Consider the following 16,647-nt stretch of genomic DNA (forward strand, 5'->3'; position numbering starts at 1 on the left):
GAATTTTCTCTTAAGAAACCAAGAAGCTAGAGATTACAAATCTCAACACCCAGCAACAAAGTTCTTTTCATTTGGCTGCAGAGCTCACCTCAGAGAGTTTTGAAGGAGTTTTTTGCCCTAGGGTAGGTTATTCCATTCCAGTCTGCTGCTGCAATCAAGATTTGAGGTGCTTAGTGCCTAACAGATCTTTAAATGAACTTGACTTAGGTACAGCAGAGTGAAGCACATACCTCTGACTGTTGAACCTTTTGCCTCTCTTTCACTGAGTATAAAAAAAATTTACATTTTGGATGAAGGATTTTTTTAAAGTGGTGAGGGTGTGCTTTAAAATATACAACTGAAAATCTAAAAGAATCATTTTTATTTCATCCATTAGCCAGAAAAGTGGAATAAAATCAAACTAGTGGTAACGCAAGAAGATGTAGAACTAGCATACCAGGAAGCAATGATGAACATGGCACGACTGAACAGAACAGGTAAGAAGAGATGTGTGTGGTGGGGGGATGGAGGGGAGGTTGTGGGTTTTTAAATTCCATGCTTAATTTCATTTCACTGCTGTGGGGAAATGTGACACAGCTGCTTTATCCCTTCCTTCTGCCCCATCTTTCTGCTGCTCAGTGTTTGTGAAGCAAGCAAATTAAAATCAAACGCCCTCTTTTAATTACACAGCAAAAACACAAATGCTTCTGGAGATGATTATGACTCATGTGAGTGCTGCGAGTAACATCCGAGTGAGTTAGAGGATGTTTTAAAGGGAAATATATTGGATTTGTTCCTTCTTATCTTCTGTGCCTAGAGAACTCGTGAGGGCTTGACTGTAAGAAGGTTAAAAAAATTCAAAGTAGAATAAAAGAGGAAAAGCTCTTCGTTTTTATACTCTTCAATTTACATTTTTATTTTTTAATTTTGTCATGTTACATGCTTCCCAAAATATGGAATATGTAGTACGTGTTTTCTGGTTTGGGTCTTCTCTCCCGTTTTTGTGGGTTTGTGGGGTGGTTTTTTTTCTTTTAATTTTGGTAGGGAGATGGTTCTGCTTTTACCCTAGAAATTTCAATCCAGGATTTCACTTTTTTTGTTCAAAGTATCTTGGGAGGAGCAGAGAATTGAATTAGGTGTTTCCTTACTTCTCAGTTGAAGGGACAGAGATAGTTAAATATCTCTTCTCCCATTTATTCAGTTTTCATTTGGTATTTGTTATGTCATCCCACTGGTTTTTCATTCTTTCACAAAGTCTTCCAGGAAAAATAAATGATCAGGATTGCCTTATGGAAAAGAACTCGGGTCCTGCTCATGTATTGGGTGGCAAAGCGTTCTTTGTTTTGTTTTTCTCCACTCACTCCTGTCAGGCACCTTTAACAATACTTAAATATTCTTAATTGGAGTTATTGTCCTGCATGCAGAGGTGTCCTTCTCCCACCCAGGGCTCTGTAGTTGCAAATGCCCAAGAATTTCATGAATGCATAGGTGGGGAGTCTGGGGCCCTGCCCCCACAACCTGCAGGCTTTGTTCTTAAGCTCTTAAACTTTTAAGTGCCCAGAACTTAAGTTCTGAGGTGATTTTTTTAACACAGTGGCAGGGGAAGAGATGTGAGAAAACTGACTGAGGACTGGTCCTTGTCCTTAATGAAACAAAGCTGAGCTTGGAACTTCTCTGGCCCTCAACTCTGGAAAGTTTGAAGCTGGAGCAAATCCCTGTTTCTTAGACTGCTAATATAAATTAGTAGCACACGTCTAATAGAGCATGCTCATACATATAACTTTGGTGCTGGATTTTCAGCATGATTTAATACCTTAAATACAAGTTGAATTTTTTAAGGGTTACATGCACTATTGGTGAATTCCAGTTTCGTTCAAGCACGATTTTTTAAAAATTTTATTTATTTAGAGAGTAACCCAACCTGATTCAAATTAGAGGTATGCAACTTCATTCAAACTGTGCACAATATTGCTGAAGCATTACTTTTCCTTATAATATTTTTTCTGATTTGTTTTTTTTCCCTCCATCTCTTGTAGCTGCTGGACTCATGCACACTTTCAATGCACATGCAGCTACAGACATCACAGGCTTTGGAATCCTGGGGCATGCACAAAACCTTGCCAAGCAGCAGCGAAATGAGGTGTCCTTTGTTATTCATAACCTTCCTGTTCTTGCTAAAATGGCTGCTGTCAGTAAGGCTTGTGGCAATATGTTTGGCCTCATGCACGGGACTTGTCCAGAGACTTCAGGTAGGTGACAGCTGTACTACCTTCTTCCTTCCCTACACCTCCATGTTAGAATGTAATATTTCAAATATACAAATTATGTGCTTTTCATTCAGAATAGCAGTTGGTTTGGCATATAGCCAAGCTAATGAGCATTAGCCACACAACTGTTCACAATTAACTTCTTCAGCCTAACTTCCAAACTACCATTCTGTTCTGAATCCCTTCTGCATCCTTATGAAACACCTGTTATTACAACTTGCTGTATCTAGAACACTTTGCAGTTAGAAGTTAGTGATGGTTGTGAATTCTTTTGAAACCTTTTTCTCTCAGCTGTTAACTCCAGAACAGTGAATATCTGAAAATCCCAGCACAGCTAACATACTTTTCTCAGAGGTAAAGCCACCTGCAGTAGGTTTGTCAGTCAAATGAGTGGTGGTTCTTTTCTCATTATGAATATGTGTAAAGTTTAGTGCTGAATTGGCCAGTCTTGGCAACTGAGGTCTTCTCTGTCCACAGCATACAGACTTCCAGCAATACAGATTTTTCTCTCTTAGAAATCTGACTTTAAGGAACTGTGACTAGCAGCAACAAAAAAAAAAGGGTATTTGGTTTCTGACCCATTCATTACTTGAGTTCTCTATTTAATAAAGCTGCCACTTGCAGTGACAATGAATACAACAGACGTACTGAGAATTGGGCTATGGACAAAAATTTACACAGTCATCAGGTCATAAGAACTTCTGATGGTTTTGAAGTTGCCTTATTAAGCATAGGCCACTTTGCTGACTAGCATGATCACTGTCTTCTGCTGGGAGTCTCTAGACTTCATTTATCCCTTGAATCTTCTGTCCTGTTCCGTTTTGTTTTTCTTCTTTAGTCTGACTTTCTTTCTCTTTGGGAAATGGGGAAGATGTAGCAACAAATCTGTCTCTTATCTCATTTCCCCACCCTCTTCCTGCTCTCCAAAAGTATTATCCAAGTTCTCTGCAGCCCACAACAGAGGGGGCCCCTTGAAGCAAAACAGTCCAAAGATCTGGAAAGAAGCATCACAGTGAGAGTCATAAACCTTTCCCCTAGTGAATACACAACTTAGAATGATCTGCTGAATTGTTCCTTAGCCATCTGTGTTTAAACAGACCCTCTGTCCTACAGACACTGTATGGCTCAGATGATGTGTAATAGGATATGGTACGTGAACCCTTTCAAGAGTTCAAATCCAGCGTCAGTCCACAGAGACCAGAAATATCTGGTGGCAGTTTGGCAAGCTGTGTCAATAAGGCTGGTAGCACCAGGCAGATTCTTACTACCCAGGAGCCCACATAACCAGAGTGCTGGTAGCATTTGTTATGAGTTGCAAAGAGTCCAAAAAATAGCGTGGACACAGGGCTGGAACTGCAAGATGCTCTTTCAGGTGAGTGGCTGTGGCACAGGTTTGGATAGAAGTTGACATGGGAATGGTTTAGCTGCAAACTGAGTGTTTGAGTCTTCAGAGCTGCCCATCCTGCACCCTGGGGATATCCAGTTCTGTCTTTTCACTGAAGGAATGTAAAACGGTGTGGATGTACGCGCTGCTGTGAGAGTGCTTGGGAGTGGAAAACAGTTGACTTCAGAATCTCTTTTGGGACTAAGAGGAAGAGGTGTCTTTGAAACCCTGAATGGCTTGTGTTTCAACATAGATAGATGATGATGGAAAAACCAGCAAGACGTATCTGGTTATTTGTGAACTTTGGGTGCCTCGAAACATGTACATTTGATTTCATCAGAGCATTGCATTTCTTGCATTAGGGGTGGCTGTAGGGATTTGTTACAGGGCAGTGTCTGCCAAATATTAGAAAGATCCATAGCCACGTGGACACTGTAGCTCTGGTCTGAAAGCTGTGTAACTGCAGTCCCCTAGGCTTTAGGCTTACGGGATATCCTGACACACTGCAGCAGTGTGTATCAGCTTGGGCAGGGTGTGCTGGGATGGCTCGTTAGCATTCACACCCAGGCTGTTCTCACACTTCATGTCCTGGGGTTGATTTATATAAAGGCAAAGCATCTGCCTTGCTGCTCCTCTACATCCAGTTGTGAGGATGCCTTTTGGGGGGCTGTTCAGGGCTGTTCATACTGTAATACTCGTTCTCTGTTGTCTTAAGCTTCCAGGAATGCTCTGTCTGTAGCTTCTTCATTTGTGAACAGATGTTTTTCAGCAGAGTGGGCAGGCAATGAGAAATTTACTGGAAAACAGTTTGAATGGATTTTAAGACTGTTGGGTTTTTTCCAGTGCGCATTTGTTGGGCACCTGTTGACAAAAGTCAGTGTTGGAAAGATCTGTTATGTCATCTGTTCCATCCTCCAGGCACTCTTGCTTATGGTGTATTTTCTTAAAGTTGCATTTTACATGATTTTTGCGCTCTCTTTTAGATAATTTTGGTAAAGGTCAAAGTTGCAATTGGACACTTAGTTTCAAAAAACTTAATTCTGTTTATTAGATTGATTATTTGCAGAAATAAGTTACAGAGTTATTCTGCGTGAGATATTCATGCATGTGTGTATTTTTGCCAGTCCTAATAAACTGTTGACTGGTGTGGGCCAACTTTTTTAGTGTAGTAGAAGTATCTCAACAATGTGGTGTTTGTGCGAATTTTGAGGAAATAGATGGATAGAAAAGAAGGGCTGTGTTACTTCCTGACAAGAGGCAAGGCTGATGTTCTCATCTTTTTGTTAGTCATTGTGGGCAAAGCCGTTAGCCAGGAGCAAGGACTTGATTCATGAACTGTTTGTATCTCTGCTCTTAATTGCAAAGCTTCGTCTAGTCTGCTTTTGAAGTTTTCTGTCTAGTTCCCTGCTTGCACTAGAACAGTTAAAACCAACACTGTTCAAAACCTCCTACCAAAAAACCCATCGATTTTTAGAAAGGTAAGCCAGGACAGATACCAAGTATTTGTGTCTTTTCAAGCCCCAAAAGAAGCGTGCAGGGAGCTCTTAAACCACTATGGCCATTGGTTCATTCTGTCTGCAGCCCATTTGCTTTGTCTTCAGTGATGGCTGACACAGACCTCAAAAGCCTGGTACACCATGACATGCTGCTTGCCTTAGTGCAGAGGGGCACTGCTGCTTCATTTTCCACATGTACGTTGCAGCAGCTTAAACAGCTGGTGGCCGTGACCTTGCACAGGTGAAGACTTCTTGTAGTTGTCCATGGGACAAAAAACAGTGGCTGGGAAGGCCAGTAACATAGAATACATAGTGGAAAACCTTAAGGGCTTGACCAAAGGGTTAAAGAAACTGGTCAGTCTACCAGAGAAATAATTATAATCCCTGCAGATAGGAATCTTACTACTGATCAAGAGTAGCCTGTAGCCTCTATTAAGGGTTATTGAGCAAACTGCGGGATGCAGCCAGCAGGTGGGAAGTGATTTTTGATTGGAAACTGGGATTTTGTACATTTTTCTGATCTTGCGAAAGAATGTTTACAGGGTACGCGTGCAAGTGATAAAAAATTGCAGAAAGAGAGTATGTGGAGAAGAGGTAATTCAGTGAAGATGATTCCTGTGCTTTTTCTTTCTTCCTTTTTTCACCATCTACTCCTCCCTTCTGGTTAGCATGTTCTGTGCACTACCACTTGTAAACTTCTTCCCTGATTCTCTTGCGCCATGACATAAGTTTCTCTTCAGTTTGATTTAGAGACTTCCATGGGAATGGCACGTAATTCCTTTGCAGTTGATTTGTCTGTTACATCTGGAGTAGCTTAAACACTGTCTTTCAAGCTTCTGGGGGTTTTTTTGTTGTTTTTGATGGAAGTGCCTGGCTGTTATGTTTTGAAATATCTGAGAGAGGTAGGTGTTTTTCTGGATGGCACAGTCATTTGCTTCATACAGAACCTAAAAAATAACTTTCACACTTCCATGTGTCCTTATAAATAATTCCTTATGTTCAATAGCTGCTTCTTCCTCACGGCCTTAAAGTGTCTTTAGTCACCACTGCGAGGACTCTTTGCTTGGAAAAGCAAACATAAAGATGCACAAGGTGCTAAGAAGCTGTTCAGGGCCTGCAGAGGAGGAGGTGGCTCAGCAGGTGGCCCTTCACTCCCCGGGTTGGCTCAGAGCTGGTGGCACGACTTGTGCTGCTGGCTGATGCCCTTCACCCTGGATGACAAGACTTTGGGTCAAATACCTCTTAAAGAGTAAACAACCCTCCAGCATGTGCCCAAATTCCTGTTTGCCTGAATATACTCTCTTGCCTGTGTTCTCCAAACATTTTCCAACGGTAGATGATATTTTAACATGCCTTGCAAGAGGCTGCTGTGTGTCAGAATACAGCACCTACAGACATGAGCTGCGCAAACTGCATGTAGAGTACAAAGCTTTGAGGTTTAATGAGGCATCTGCAGATGAGTTTGCTGCTCTGTGTTGCAGTGCTTCAGACATTTGCAACATAGCATACATGTAAAAAAGGTGAGTGATACAGAAAAGCTGAATACTCTATTAATAAAGGGTAGCACCAAAACATTTCATGATTAAAAAATGTTAGAAAATTCTCAGAGGGATCAAAAGGACTGACACAGGGAGCACTGGAGCAAGTCTATGTTTAATCTTTTGCATTTTCTGGTCATAGACCCTACTTTGAATGATTTCATTGCAGGCAACGGGATTACTTGTAGTATCAGCTGCCACCAATATGTGGTTATAGGTATCTGAATATGACTTTTATCCACAATGTTTCCATGTAGAGGTACTTTGCAGTCCTCTGTTGGAAGTTTTAACTGCTGGTGTTGTTTCAGTATGTCATTTGTTGGCATCGGTATTGATGTCCTTTTGCCAACATCTTTTGTGTGTGTTTGGCTTCATTGACATACCCACTAAACCCAGAATTCAGGCACAAACTTCTTTCGGTAAAACAAGAGCTCAGACTTCCACCATGTCTTCTCGTGGAGTCCTTGGAGTTCGACAGAACCCACTGAAGTCACCAAGTGCTTGTCTAAGTAGGGATTTGTCAGATCAAGGTTGAAATGCTTTACAATCCGACGTTTTAATGCTCTGCTTTTTTTTTTTTTTTTTCTCTGCAGGAGGCCTCCTCATCTGTTTACCACGAGAACAGGCAGCACGTTTCTGTGCCGAGATCAAGTCTCCAAAATACGGCGAAGGTCATCAAGCATGGATTATTGGCATTGTAGAGAAGGGCAACCGCACGGCCAGAATTATAGACAAACCACGAATCATTGAAGTTGCACCACAGGTGGCCACTCAGAACGTGAACCCAACGCCTGGTGCCACCTCTTAATATTTAGATGAAATAGCTGTTTGTTTTTAAATAGATCTATTCCTTTATCATCCTACAATTTAAAGAACTGTAAAAAGAAAAGAAAACTTGTTGTGTCTGCACATCTGGTGGCCTTAGGTCAGTTTATGAGTGGATACAATTAATAAAATAAAATCCATTGCCTTTTTTTCCTGTTACATTAACTGAAGATGCACCTAATCTTGAGGCAGCTTCTGAGTTGAGAATTATATTGTTATCCAATACTGTTGATTCATTTTGAATCTTTAGACACTTATCTCTTGCCGCATAGGCTCTTTTTAAAGGTGCTTTCACGTAGCACAGACATTACCAGTAGTAGTGTCGAATAGCAGTTTGTGTCCTTTCATTATATGTATATTTATCATAAGTCTAATTTTGATGCCTTGAGTGATATTCCAGGAAGGCAATAAATTGATAAGCGACACAGTGGGTATACCCAGTAGTAAGAGGGTTGCATGATTACATTCAATCTTTGATTTTTTTTTTTTTTTTTTTTTTTTTGTAAGGTTTAGTCTTACCAAGAGCATCAACGACCCTGGACATTGCTTGATAGTGCACTCTGTTTAAACGAGCAAGTGCTGACTTTGCATGGAAAGCGCTTCAGAGTCGAAGGAGTCATTTTTAATTTCATTATTTGTAGACCTGACGATATTTACTGTATTATCAATGATTGTTTTCTTTATTGATAGTAAGGAAAAATAATTCTTTTTTTTGCAATGTGATTGGATGTGCTATAGTGCAACAAAGGTTTTGCAGACCAAAAGGAGGTTACTGTATAATATTCATTTACAATTCACTATATAAATAACTACACAAATAATTTTTAAATATAATCAAACTAAAATAAACCTCTGTTCTGTGGATGGTAGTGTTTAATACATTTTATATTTTGTATAGTGATTACAAGCCTTTTTTGTTTCTTTAAAATCAGCAGCTGTTTAGTATAATTCTTAGTATTATTTTGTTCTTTGCTCAGATACATTTTTCTGCACGCTTTTGTGATCTGTGTTTAAAATCTACATTGCCAACATTGCAGCTTGAACTTAAGCTTGTTATTCAAAATAAATATTTAATTTTTTTTTATTGCTCTTGTATAAGTGCATGAACTTTTTTGATTCCTAGCTGAATTACAAACTGGAAAGAGGAGAAATCCTCGGTTTTTTATTTTATTGCCACTGTAATTATGTTGATAGTCATTATTACTCCTTTGATCAATTCTGCAAGCTGTGATGTCCAGTGGTAATCTAGACTATCTCTGCCTGCATGCCGAAGTTGGGGGCGAGTAGGTTATCTCCAAGTATATTATCCACTTTATTTTGTTTATTTTACTTATCAGCACAAAGTATGCAACAGTTTTGAATTGTTTCCTCTGCAAGTCCTCCTGGCTGTGCCTGCTGTAAGCTAGACGAGGGTTGGTGAGCAGCCCGCTGAGTGGAACGGATGCGGAAGCCCATCTTTTCCCCGACAGCGCGGTAAGCTGCTGCCCGCCTGCAGCGGGCTCGCTGCTAGCTCTGCTCTGCCGAGACACCGTGCGGTTCTTCTGCTGAACGGGACTGAGCGAGCTTCACAGAACCAGCTCTTTTTAAGCTTTTCCCAGATTGTGGAATTTGCTCCTCGATATTCAGACCAGGAAAAAGAAAATCTTGGATAATCGTTACTGCTACCAGCACGAATTACAAGGGCTTCTGTCTATGAAAAATGAGTCACTAGAGATGAACCAGTCTTGTGCATCATGCAAGGGATAAATTTCCAGTTTTGCTCCTAATGAAGACTCTGGCACAACAAAACTTGGCTCATCTTTTTTCTACTCAGCAGTGTTCTCAGACACCTTTTGCAAAGCTAGAATTTCTTTTTCTCCCCTCCTTGTGAGTAGCCTAAACCCTGCAGAACCTCACATTCCTTTTCTTGGAGAAGTCTGCAAGTTGCGTGTTCACCACAAAACCTCAAAGCAGTAACTGAGTTTTTGACTTTGCTTTGGGGAGAAAAAAAAGGTAGGTTTTCTACAGCACTTCTGAAAATAAAGCATCAAAAACCAGTTGTCTGTGCAAAAAATACCGATTTAATTCCTTATTTTTCTGCCGTTTTGTGAAGTTTATTCTATATCCTGATTCAAAACCATGGAGCTGGTTTGTTCATTTTCTTTATGGTCATGACAAGACTGTCATTACATAGGTTATTTCGTTAGATTAAAAAACCACCTAAACTAGACCAAATGCATGCAAAGCAGTTGAGCACTGCCGTGTGAAAGTACCTGTTACAAAGATCTGTCATCTTAAACTGGCACTCGATGTGTGGAAGGTAGATACTGGGGTTTTTTTCACTTGTTATGTTGGTTAGTTCATCAGCCAGGTGTGAAACCAACACCTCTCCTTCCCTGGATGTGCCTTGAATGGTAGAAGGTTCCTCATTAAGGGGAAGGGTGTGCGGAGGAAGGCTGCTTAGCCGGCAAGGTGAGTGGAAATGGAGACCCATCGTGCCAACCTTTCATGCAAGAGCAGTTTTCGTCTGGACTCTGGGAGGAAGACTTCCCTTTGCAGCTGCAGAACTGGCTGTGAGCACAACCCTTCCCCGGTGAGCTGACCGTAGAAGTCTCTCCTGATGGTTTCCTGATGGCTGGAATTTACATCCCCAAGTGCTTCCTGGCTCGGGCTGCTGAAATGTGCAGCTGAGTGGGTAATTATGGAATTGGGAAGTCCTCTGTTAGCATCACCTGATCAGCTGAGAATGGTGACTTGCGATTTGTTTTGCTAAATAAGAGATTGTAGATGACATAAGCTGTAGGAGGGTATATTGTACTGGGCTAGCAAGTCCTAAATCCTGCACCTAACAATCTGCTTTTAATCAGATTTTTTTGAGATGCTGGCATCAAAAAGCTAGGAGAAAGCAACAACAGACAGTTGGTTTTGTTAGCTATGTCATTTACCCAAGTGTACTGTCGTTTGTGTACACAGGTACCTCTGCATTGCAGCAACTTCCATCCCTCAGTCTGTGTGAGAGGCTGCTTGTAAAACTCCATCGAAGTTGTGAGAAGAGATTAAAAAGAAAGACTTTAATAATTGGAATATTCACTAGCCTAATCAGTTTGCTTAGTAGCATATATTCTGGAAACACTGGTATCTGTTATGACTCTTTAATATATTGGTTTCCTCAGCCTTTTGCTTTTCCCCCTGCATCAGGGAAAAATAACAGTTAAAATTATTTGTGGTGGTATATAAAGTCAGAATGGTTTTGTCTTTTTTTTTTTTTTAAGGTATTGTTTTGATTACATGTTTTGCTAGAAATTCAGAACTGACCCTTTTCTACTTAGGAGAGATGACACAAATTAGTGTGAACACTGCAGTGAGAGGGCAGCAAACCTGAGTGTGGGGGGAATGGATGGGCAAGGTGGCCAATACTTACTGTTTTACTGATTTTTTTTTTTTTTTTTTTTTTTCTTTCCCTTCTTCTTCTTCTTCACTGAATGTCTGGCTAACAGTTGGGAAGTCACCTTCTGGGTGTACATCCGCATGCTGACCACAAGATGTGATTTGGCAACCTCTGTGGCTGGTGCTTGGAGAGGGGAAAGGTAATAAAATATCCTCGTATTCAACTTCTGGATAGGTGTTTTTCCCAGGCTGGGTGGGAAGGGGATCCCTTTGGGGAGCTGTAGGACCTCAACAAGAGCAATGGCTCTGTGAAGGAGACTTCTGCATATCAGCTCCCTAACTGCTGAGGTCAGCTGGCATTGCAGGAGCCAGCCTTGAAAGGAAGAGCTTGGGGTTTTTTAAGCTCTTAGTGCTCAGAGCTGGCTGCGATGGAACCAGCTGTCTCTGGTACTTCTGAAGGCATCTGTGTCTTTAGGAGCGGGTGGGCACCCACGGCTCAGAAGTTAGGGACAGCTGTAGCCTCAAGACCCTGTTTCTCATGGCAAAAAGCCAGGCTGCAGTGCCTCAGTAGGTGGGTAGGGGTTGCCCAAAGCTTGAAATTCAGCAGAAGCCAGGAACTAGAGACAGGACTTTTGTGGAAGGCAATGCTGTTCAGTTTATCTCTGGACACACCATGTGCCCTCCACATGGAGGATTTCTTCCAAGTGTGTCTAAACTAGCTTTAACCTGGCTTGCTCTGATTCCAGCAGCGGCAGTTTAGGTTCAGCACTTCAGCACAGGCTTTGCTGCTCCAGACTCTGATTCCAGCTATGTACCTCGTTGCCTGCCCCATCTCCAGACCATGACACTACATCTTTCCTTCTGTCACCCAAGACATATTTAAGCTAATGCTGATATTCCAACCAGGGCTGTTTTCTGCTTTTGCTTGCAATGTTGACGTATTTTCTGTTGTATTTTTTTAAGGCATGAAAAAGCTCTTATCCCCCATCTCCAACCTTCAGAGAGGGGGAAATAGACCAGAAAAATGGTCCTGGTATTTCTAAGGTAAAATAGATTTGTGTTCAGATGCACATTCCTTATTGTAGTAGGTCAGTTGGGGATGCTCCTACCACCATAGCTGCACTTGCAGAATAATTTGGTTTGGGACAGATGTCTTGCAGTCTCCTGGTCCAAAGCAGGGACAACCCTGAGGTCACATTAGGTTGCTCAGGCCTGCGTGCAGTCAGGTTTTGAATATCTTCAAGGACAGAAATTTCAGTCTTTCTGCACTCCCTGTTTCAGTGTTTGGTCATCCCCATTCTGCAGAATTTTCTCTTTATATCCAACGGGATTTTGTCTTGCTGCAGTTTGTGCCTGTTGTCTCCTACTCTTCCTGGAAGTTTACAGCAAAATTTTGGCTGTCTTCTCTATCTCCCCCGTTAGATACTTGCAGACAGCTGTAGGATCTCCCTGGAGCCTTCTTTTCAAGCTGAGCTATTTTCTCAGCCTTTCCTTGTGCATCATGTGCTTCAGCCCCTCGTTTTAGTGGCTCTCCACTGAACTCACTCCAGGATGTCAGTGTCTGTGCTGAGGATCCCAAAACTAGACACGGTGTCTAGGAGAACTTCCCTTGACCCAGCACAGGGTCAGCCCTTTTCATTACAAGCACACACTGCTCGCTCATATTCAACTTGTTCGTCGAGTCCTTTCCTGCAAAGCAGCTTTGCAGGCAGCAGGACCCAGCTTGTCCAGCAGCACAGGGTTACTCTGTGCAGGTATGGCACTCCGCCTCTGCTGAGGTGCCAGGGGTTCCTGCCACCCTGCCTGCTGAGGTCCCTGCCAGCGGCAGCCCTGCTCTCCAGGTCAGGACTGCCTCCCCAGCTTGGTGCCATCAGCCAGCTTCCTGTCCAGGGCAGGAACACGGAGCTACACCAGCATTGGTTCTGCTCCCAAACACTGAGGGGATGCCATCGGTAACCAACTGCACTTCATACTGCTGATCACAGCCCTTTAAGCCAGGCAGTTCAGCCAGTTTTCCACCCACGTTACAGTCCGCCTGTCCCAAGAAGGCAAAAGCCTTCCAAGGTCAAGGTGTAGGTGCACATTGCCCTACCCTGGTCTACAGAGCCATTCCATCACAAGGCGAGGAGGTTGGCCAGGCCCAGTTTGCCTTTGGTAAATCCATGCTGGCTGTTTCCAGTCATCTTGTCCTTGGTGTACGTGGACACAGCAAATCCAGGAGGGCTTAATCCATAATTTTGGAGACTGAGGTCCCCTCATCCTTTTTTTTGTCCTTTGTGAAGTCAGGTACAGCATTTGCCGCCTTCCAGTCATCAGGAACCTCTCCTGGCACCAGGAGAGAGAGCAGCTATGCAGTCACGTTGGCTCCTACAGATAAATCCCACACAGTCCCATGGACTTGAAAATGCCCAGTGTGCTCCAGTGGTCTCCAGTTCAGCCTTCTGCAGTGGGGGTGATCTCTGCGGCCCCAGACCTCACTGCTCAGCACAGGAAAGCTGAGAACAGACTGTGCCAGCAAAGCCCAAGGCAGAAAAGTCATTGAGACCCTTGACCTTTTCCATGTCCTTTGTCACTATGTCCCCCTGCTTTGTTCTCCATTGGGTCCACATTTTCCTTTGCCTCCATTTTGCTGCTAATGTAGCTGTAGAAGCCCTTCTTAAATCTTAGTGATGAGAAATGAACCTGTGCGTTGGTGGTGGATTTTGTTTCTGTTCTTGTTTTTGTCTCATCTACATCTGTTTTCTCTGGCATCTAAGTTAAAAAAGCTAATTTTGCTGAGTTGGAGCAGCTGTCACTTCCCACCACAGTAAATTAAGCTTTCAGAAGACCTCATCTTTGGAATTACAGTTCTGATCATAATGTGGATTTTAATAGTCAATTGAGATGCTTATTAAATTATAACACTGTGCATTAGGACCATTCCTGTACTACTGGAGAAATCTTGATCGTTTAATTTTTATTAGTTTTGTGATTTAATGAACAGAAAACATTAAAACTAAAAGCCAAATGCAAAACAGCTGTATAAAAATGTTCTATAAAATTCAGGAAACTGACAGATATAGCTGTAAAAATACTTTGCAAAGACACAGCCCCTCTTAAATGCCATTAATTTTAATAAAAAGATGAATGCCACCATCATTTTCTTAAGGAATAAAATCTCTCCCTCCTTTTCTTTTGCTAGGTTCGTGGGATTCAGTCTGTACTTTAGTGAAGCTTATCAACAGATTTGAAAATTCTTCATTCTGGACTGTTTAGGGTTTGTTTTGGGTGTTTTTTTAAATAAAAATCAGATTAAGATGCAAAGGACAGGTTTTTCATATGTGTCCACAACCAGCCGTTGTGCCATTGATGTCACTGCGTGGTTCTCAGCACCACAGCCTGGAGTGGTGTCAGCAATGCCTGAGGTTAATCTTCAGTTGTATTAAAGTTTGATCGTGGACTGTATTAGCGTGAGGGTACAAATAAAGGGCAGTCATCTCGACCACCCACTCCTCCGTGCCAAGGTGGATGAGGTAGCCTCAACCATTTTGGGATGTAATATAAGCTGGTGTAGTGACATGGGAGTTACTGCACAAACCAGTATTACTGGGTATTACAGGTAGTGTTAGCAAGATTATCAGAAAAACAGTAAGTAAAAAGAAATAATTATATTCAACGCATAGAGAGATTAGTTTTTTGAGGCTTCTCTTGTTTAAAAATGCATATATATATGGATGTAAGTGTCTATTATTGTATGTATAAAAGCATCTTAGTTCTCAAACTCCTAAATCAGGATAGCAAAATCACTAACTAATTTTTGTTTATTTTTTTCAGATATGAAAGACACCTTTGCATAAGATGCTGTCAAACACATACCAGGAAAAAATATCTACGTTGCAAACAGGTCCATGTCAGAATTGATATGTTTAATATTGTTCTGCTTTATCTTTTCAATGGAACTCTCACCTGAATTTTGAAACAGCTGAAGATTTATTGAAGTTCCTGTTTCAGTTTGGTTTGTGAAGGCAGTTGCAGCATATATCTGAATTATAAATAGACCTTTCAGTGCAGTAATAATTAGGAATTCAGTAATAAAACTGTTACTCTAGTTGTCTTTTTTTTTTTTGCTTTCCCTTACCCCTCACTTGAATTTGATTTGAGGGACTTTCACTAACTTTCTGTTTACCTATGACTAAGAGTTTTCCTGTAGCTAAGGAGTCAAAGGTCTGATTTTGTTGGCAATGAAGGGCTGGGTGCTGTCACTGCTGCTGCTTGTTGTCCCTTCATAGTGTCTGTACGCTTGCCTCTGTGACTACAAAAAATGGTTTTGAGGTTGGTTTTTTTTTTTATTCTGGCTTCCTAACTTTGTTTGTCTTACTTTTGTGAACAGCCCATGTTTTGTTGTAGCCCCCAAAGGGAGTGACTCTGCTGAGCATACATGGAACCACTGACCATGAGAGCCAGAAACAGGAATGCACCCCAGTCCAGGCAGCTGCCACAGATGGAGTATGTAAACCTGCTCTGGTACTTAAATCACTGGGAGTTTTGCCACAGAGTTTTAAAGGGAATCAGCTTTTAGGATATGGGTTAAGTTCGGAAGCACTGCCTATTCATGTGGTGGCATCTGTTTATCTGTAGCACTAACATGAAGCTCAGTATTTTGACAGCTGAGGTTTCAATCCATCAACATGTCATCTCATTCCAGCAAAACCTATTGCAGAGTGGAGTTAAGCTTCCTAAAGTGGCTGCGATGCGGAGTTTTGGTGCATGCCCTATCATCATGAGACTGCCTGGAACAACAGGGGACTTACTCTTGATGGTGCTTTTCTGGGAGCAGGGCTGGCTGGATTGCTCGCCAAGGAGGGTTATGAACAAACCGGCAGGTGTGAAGATCTATTTGCATATGTTGGGTTGGCAAAATAATGTAAATTCTTAGCATAGTTTCCTTCCAGTCCTGCTGTCCAGCTTGTATTATTGCAGTGTATTTGTTACTGGGTTTGCTGCCCTCAGTTCACCACTCCTCTCTGCTCTCACGGCTTTCTCATCCACATCCCCAACTTCTCCATCTCCTGAGAGAGTAGGTGGGAGAGCAGCCTGCAAGGCTGGGCCTGGAGCAGGCAGCATGCTGCCTTCATCCCACCTTCATCCTCCTCAGAGCTTTTACTTCTGTCCCCAACTCCCTGGCCTGGCCTGGTCAGAGATGAATCCCCTTCACCCAGGAAAAGGGATAAGATGAAGAACAGCAAATTCCAGCGGGAGACACCCCACCTTACAGCAGCATCTGCTTCATGGCGTAGGGCTTGAAGGATGAACTGTCACATCAACGGCACGAGCTAGTCCCAACTGTGACAGAGGGGACCTGAAGTCCACTTTGCAGAGGTGGTGAGGCTCTACAGCGCAGTGGCAATGGGGACATGGGCAAAGATGATGAAAATTGTCTTCTCAACTGTACTGCAGGTCTTAGTTATGGGGCTGTTTTCAGTCTCTTAGTATTCTTCACCTCAAATGTGTCACTTGATGCACTCATGGTGTTAATTAAGGCAGGTGAGAGTGTGCTGACAGTATATATCAAATATACCACTTTTAATCATATCCCAGTTTCAGAGGAATACCAAGCCTCTACAGATTTTTTGCAACCTCTATTTGCAGCTGCTCTCTTTTTTTTATGCTTCTTCCTCCTCTTCCTACCCAAGTTTTCCCCTCTGGGCTTTTTTTTCCTCCCCTCCTACCTCTCCCACCCCCAGGTGCTGCACTGGGAATCTTTTTGCTCCTTCCCTTCTTTTCTTACTCAAAATCACCAGCACTGTCCCAGA

General features: G+C 42.2%; 1 protein-coding gene and 1 long non-coding RNA gene across 5 annotated transcripts in view; both read left to right on the forward strand.

The window, feature by feature from the left end:
- SEPHS1 (selenophosphate synthetase 1) overlaps nucleotides 1–8,573 on the forward strand; it is a 25,113-nt gene extending 16,540 nt beyond the window's left edge. For 3 of the 4 annotated variants that reach the window (XM_074827974.1, XM_074827975.1, XM_074827972.1), the window contains exons 7-9: nucleotides 377–476; nucleotides 2,016–2,228; nucleotides 7,258–8,573. In XM_074827974.1, coding sequence (XP_074684075.1) covers nucleotides 377–476; nucleotides 2,016–2,228; nucleotides 7,258–7,472 — 528 coding nt within the window. In that variant the 3' untranslated portion in view covers nucleotides 7,473–8,573. The remainder of the gene's footprint in view (nucleotides 1–376; nucleotides 477–2,015; nucleotides 2,229–7,257) is intronic. The other variant, XM_074827973.1, reaches the window with a different exon arrangement.
- A 1,950-nt stretch (nucleotides 8,574–10,523) lies between these two features.
- LOC141923859 (uncharacterized) lies at nucleotides 10,524–14,942 on the forward strand. The gene is made up of 2 exons (XR_012623417.1): nucleotides 10,524–11,055; nucleotides 14,669–14,942. It is a non-coding gene; the product is annotated as an uncharacterized LOC141923859 (long non-coding RNA).
- Nucleotides 14,943–16,647: the final 1,705 nt, after the last annotated feature.

Source organism: Strix aluco, chromosome 5, assembly GCF_031877795.1.
Source record: "Strix aluco isolate bStrAlu1 chromosome 5, bStrAlu1.hap1, whole genome shotgun sequence".
Classification (NCBI taxonomy): Eukaryota; Metazoa; Chordata; class Aves; order Strigiformes; family Strigidae; genus Strix; species Strix aluco.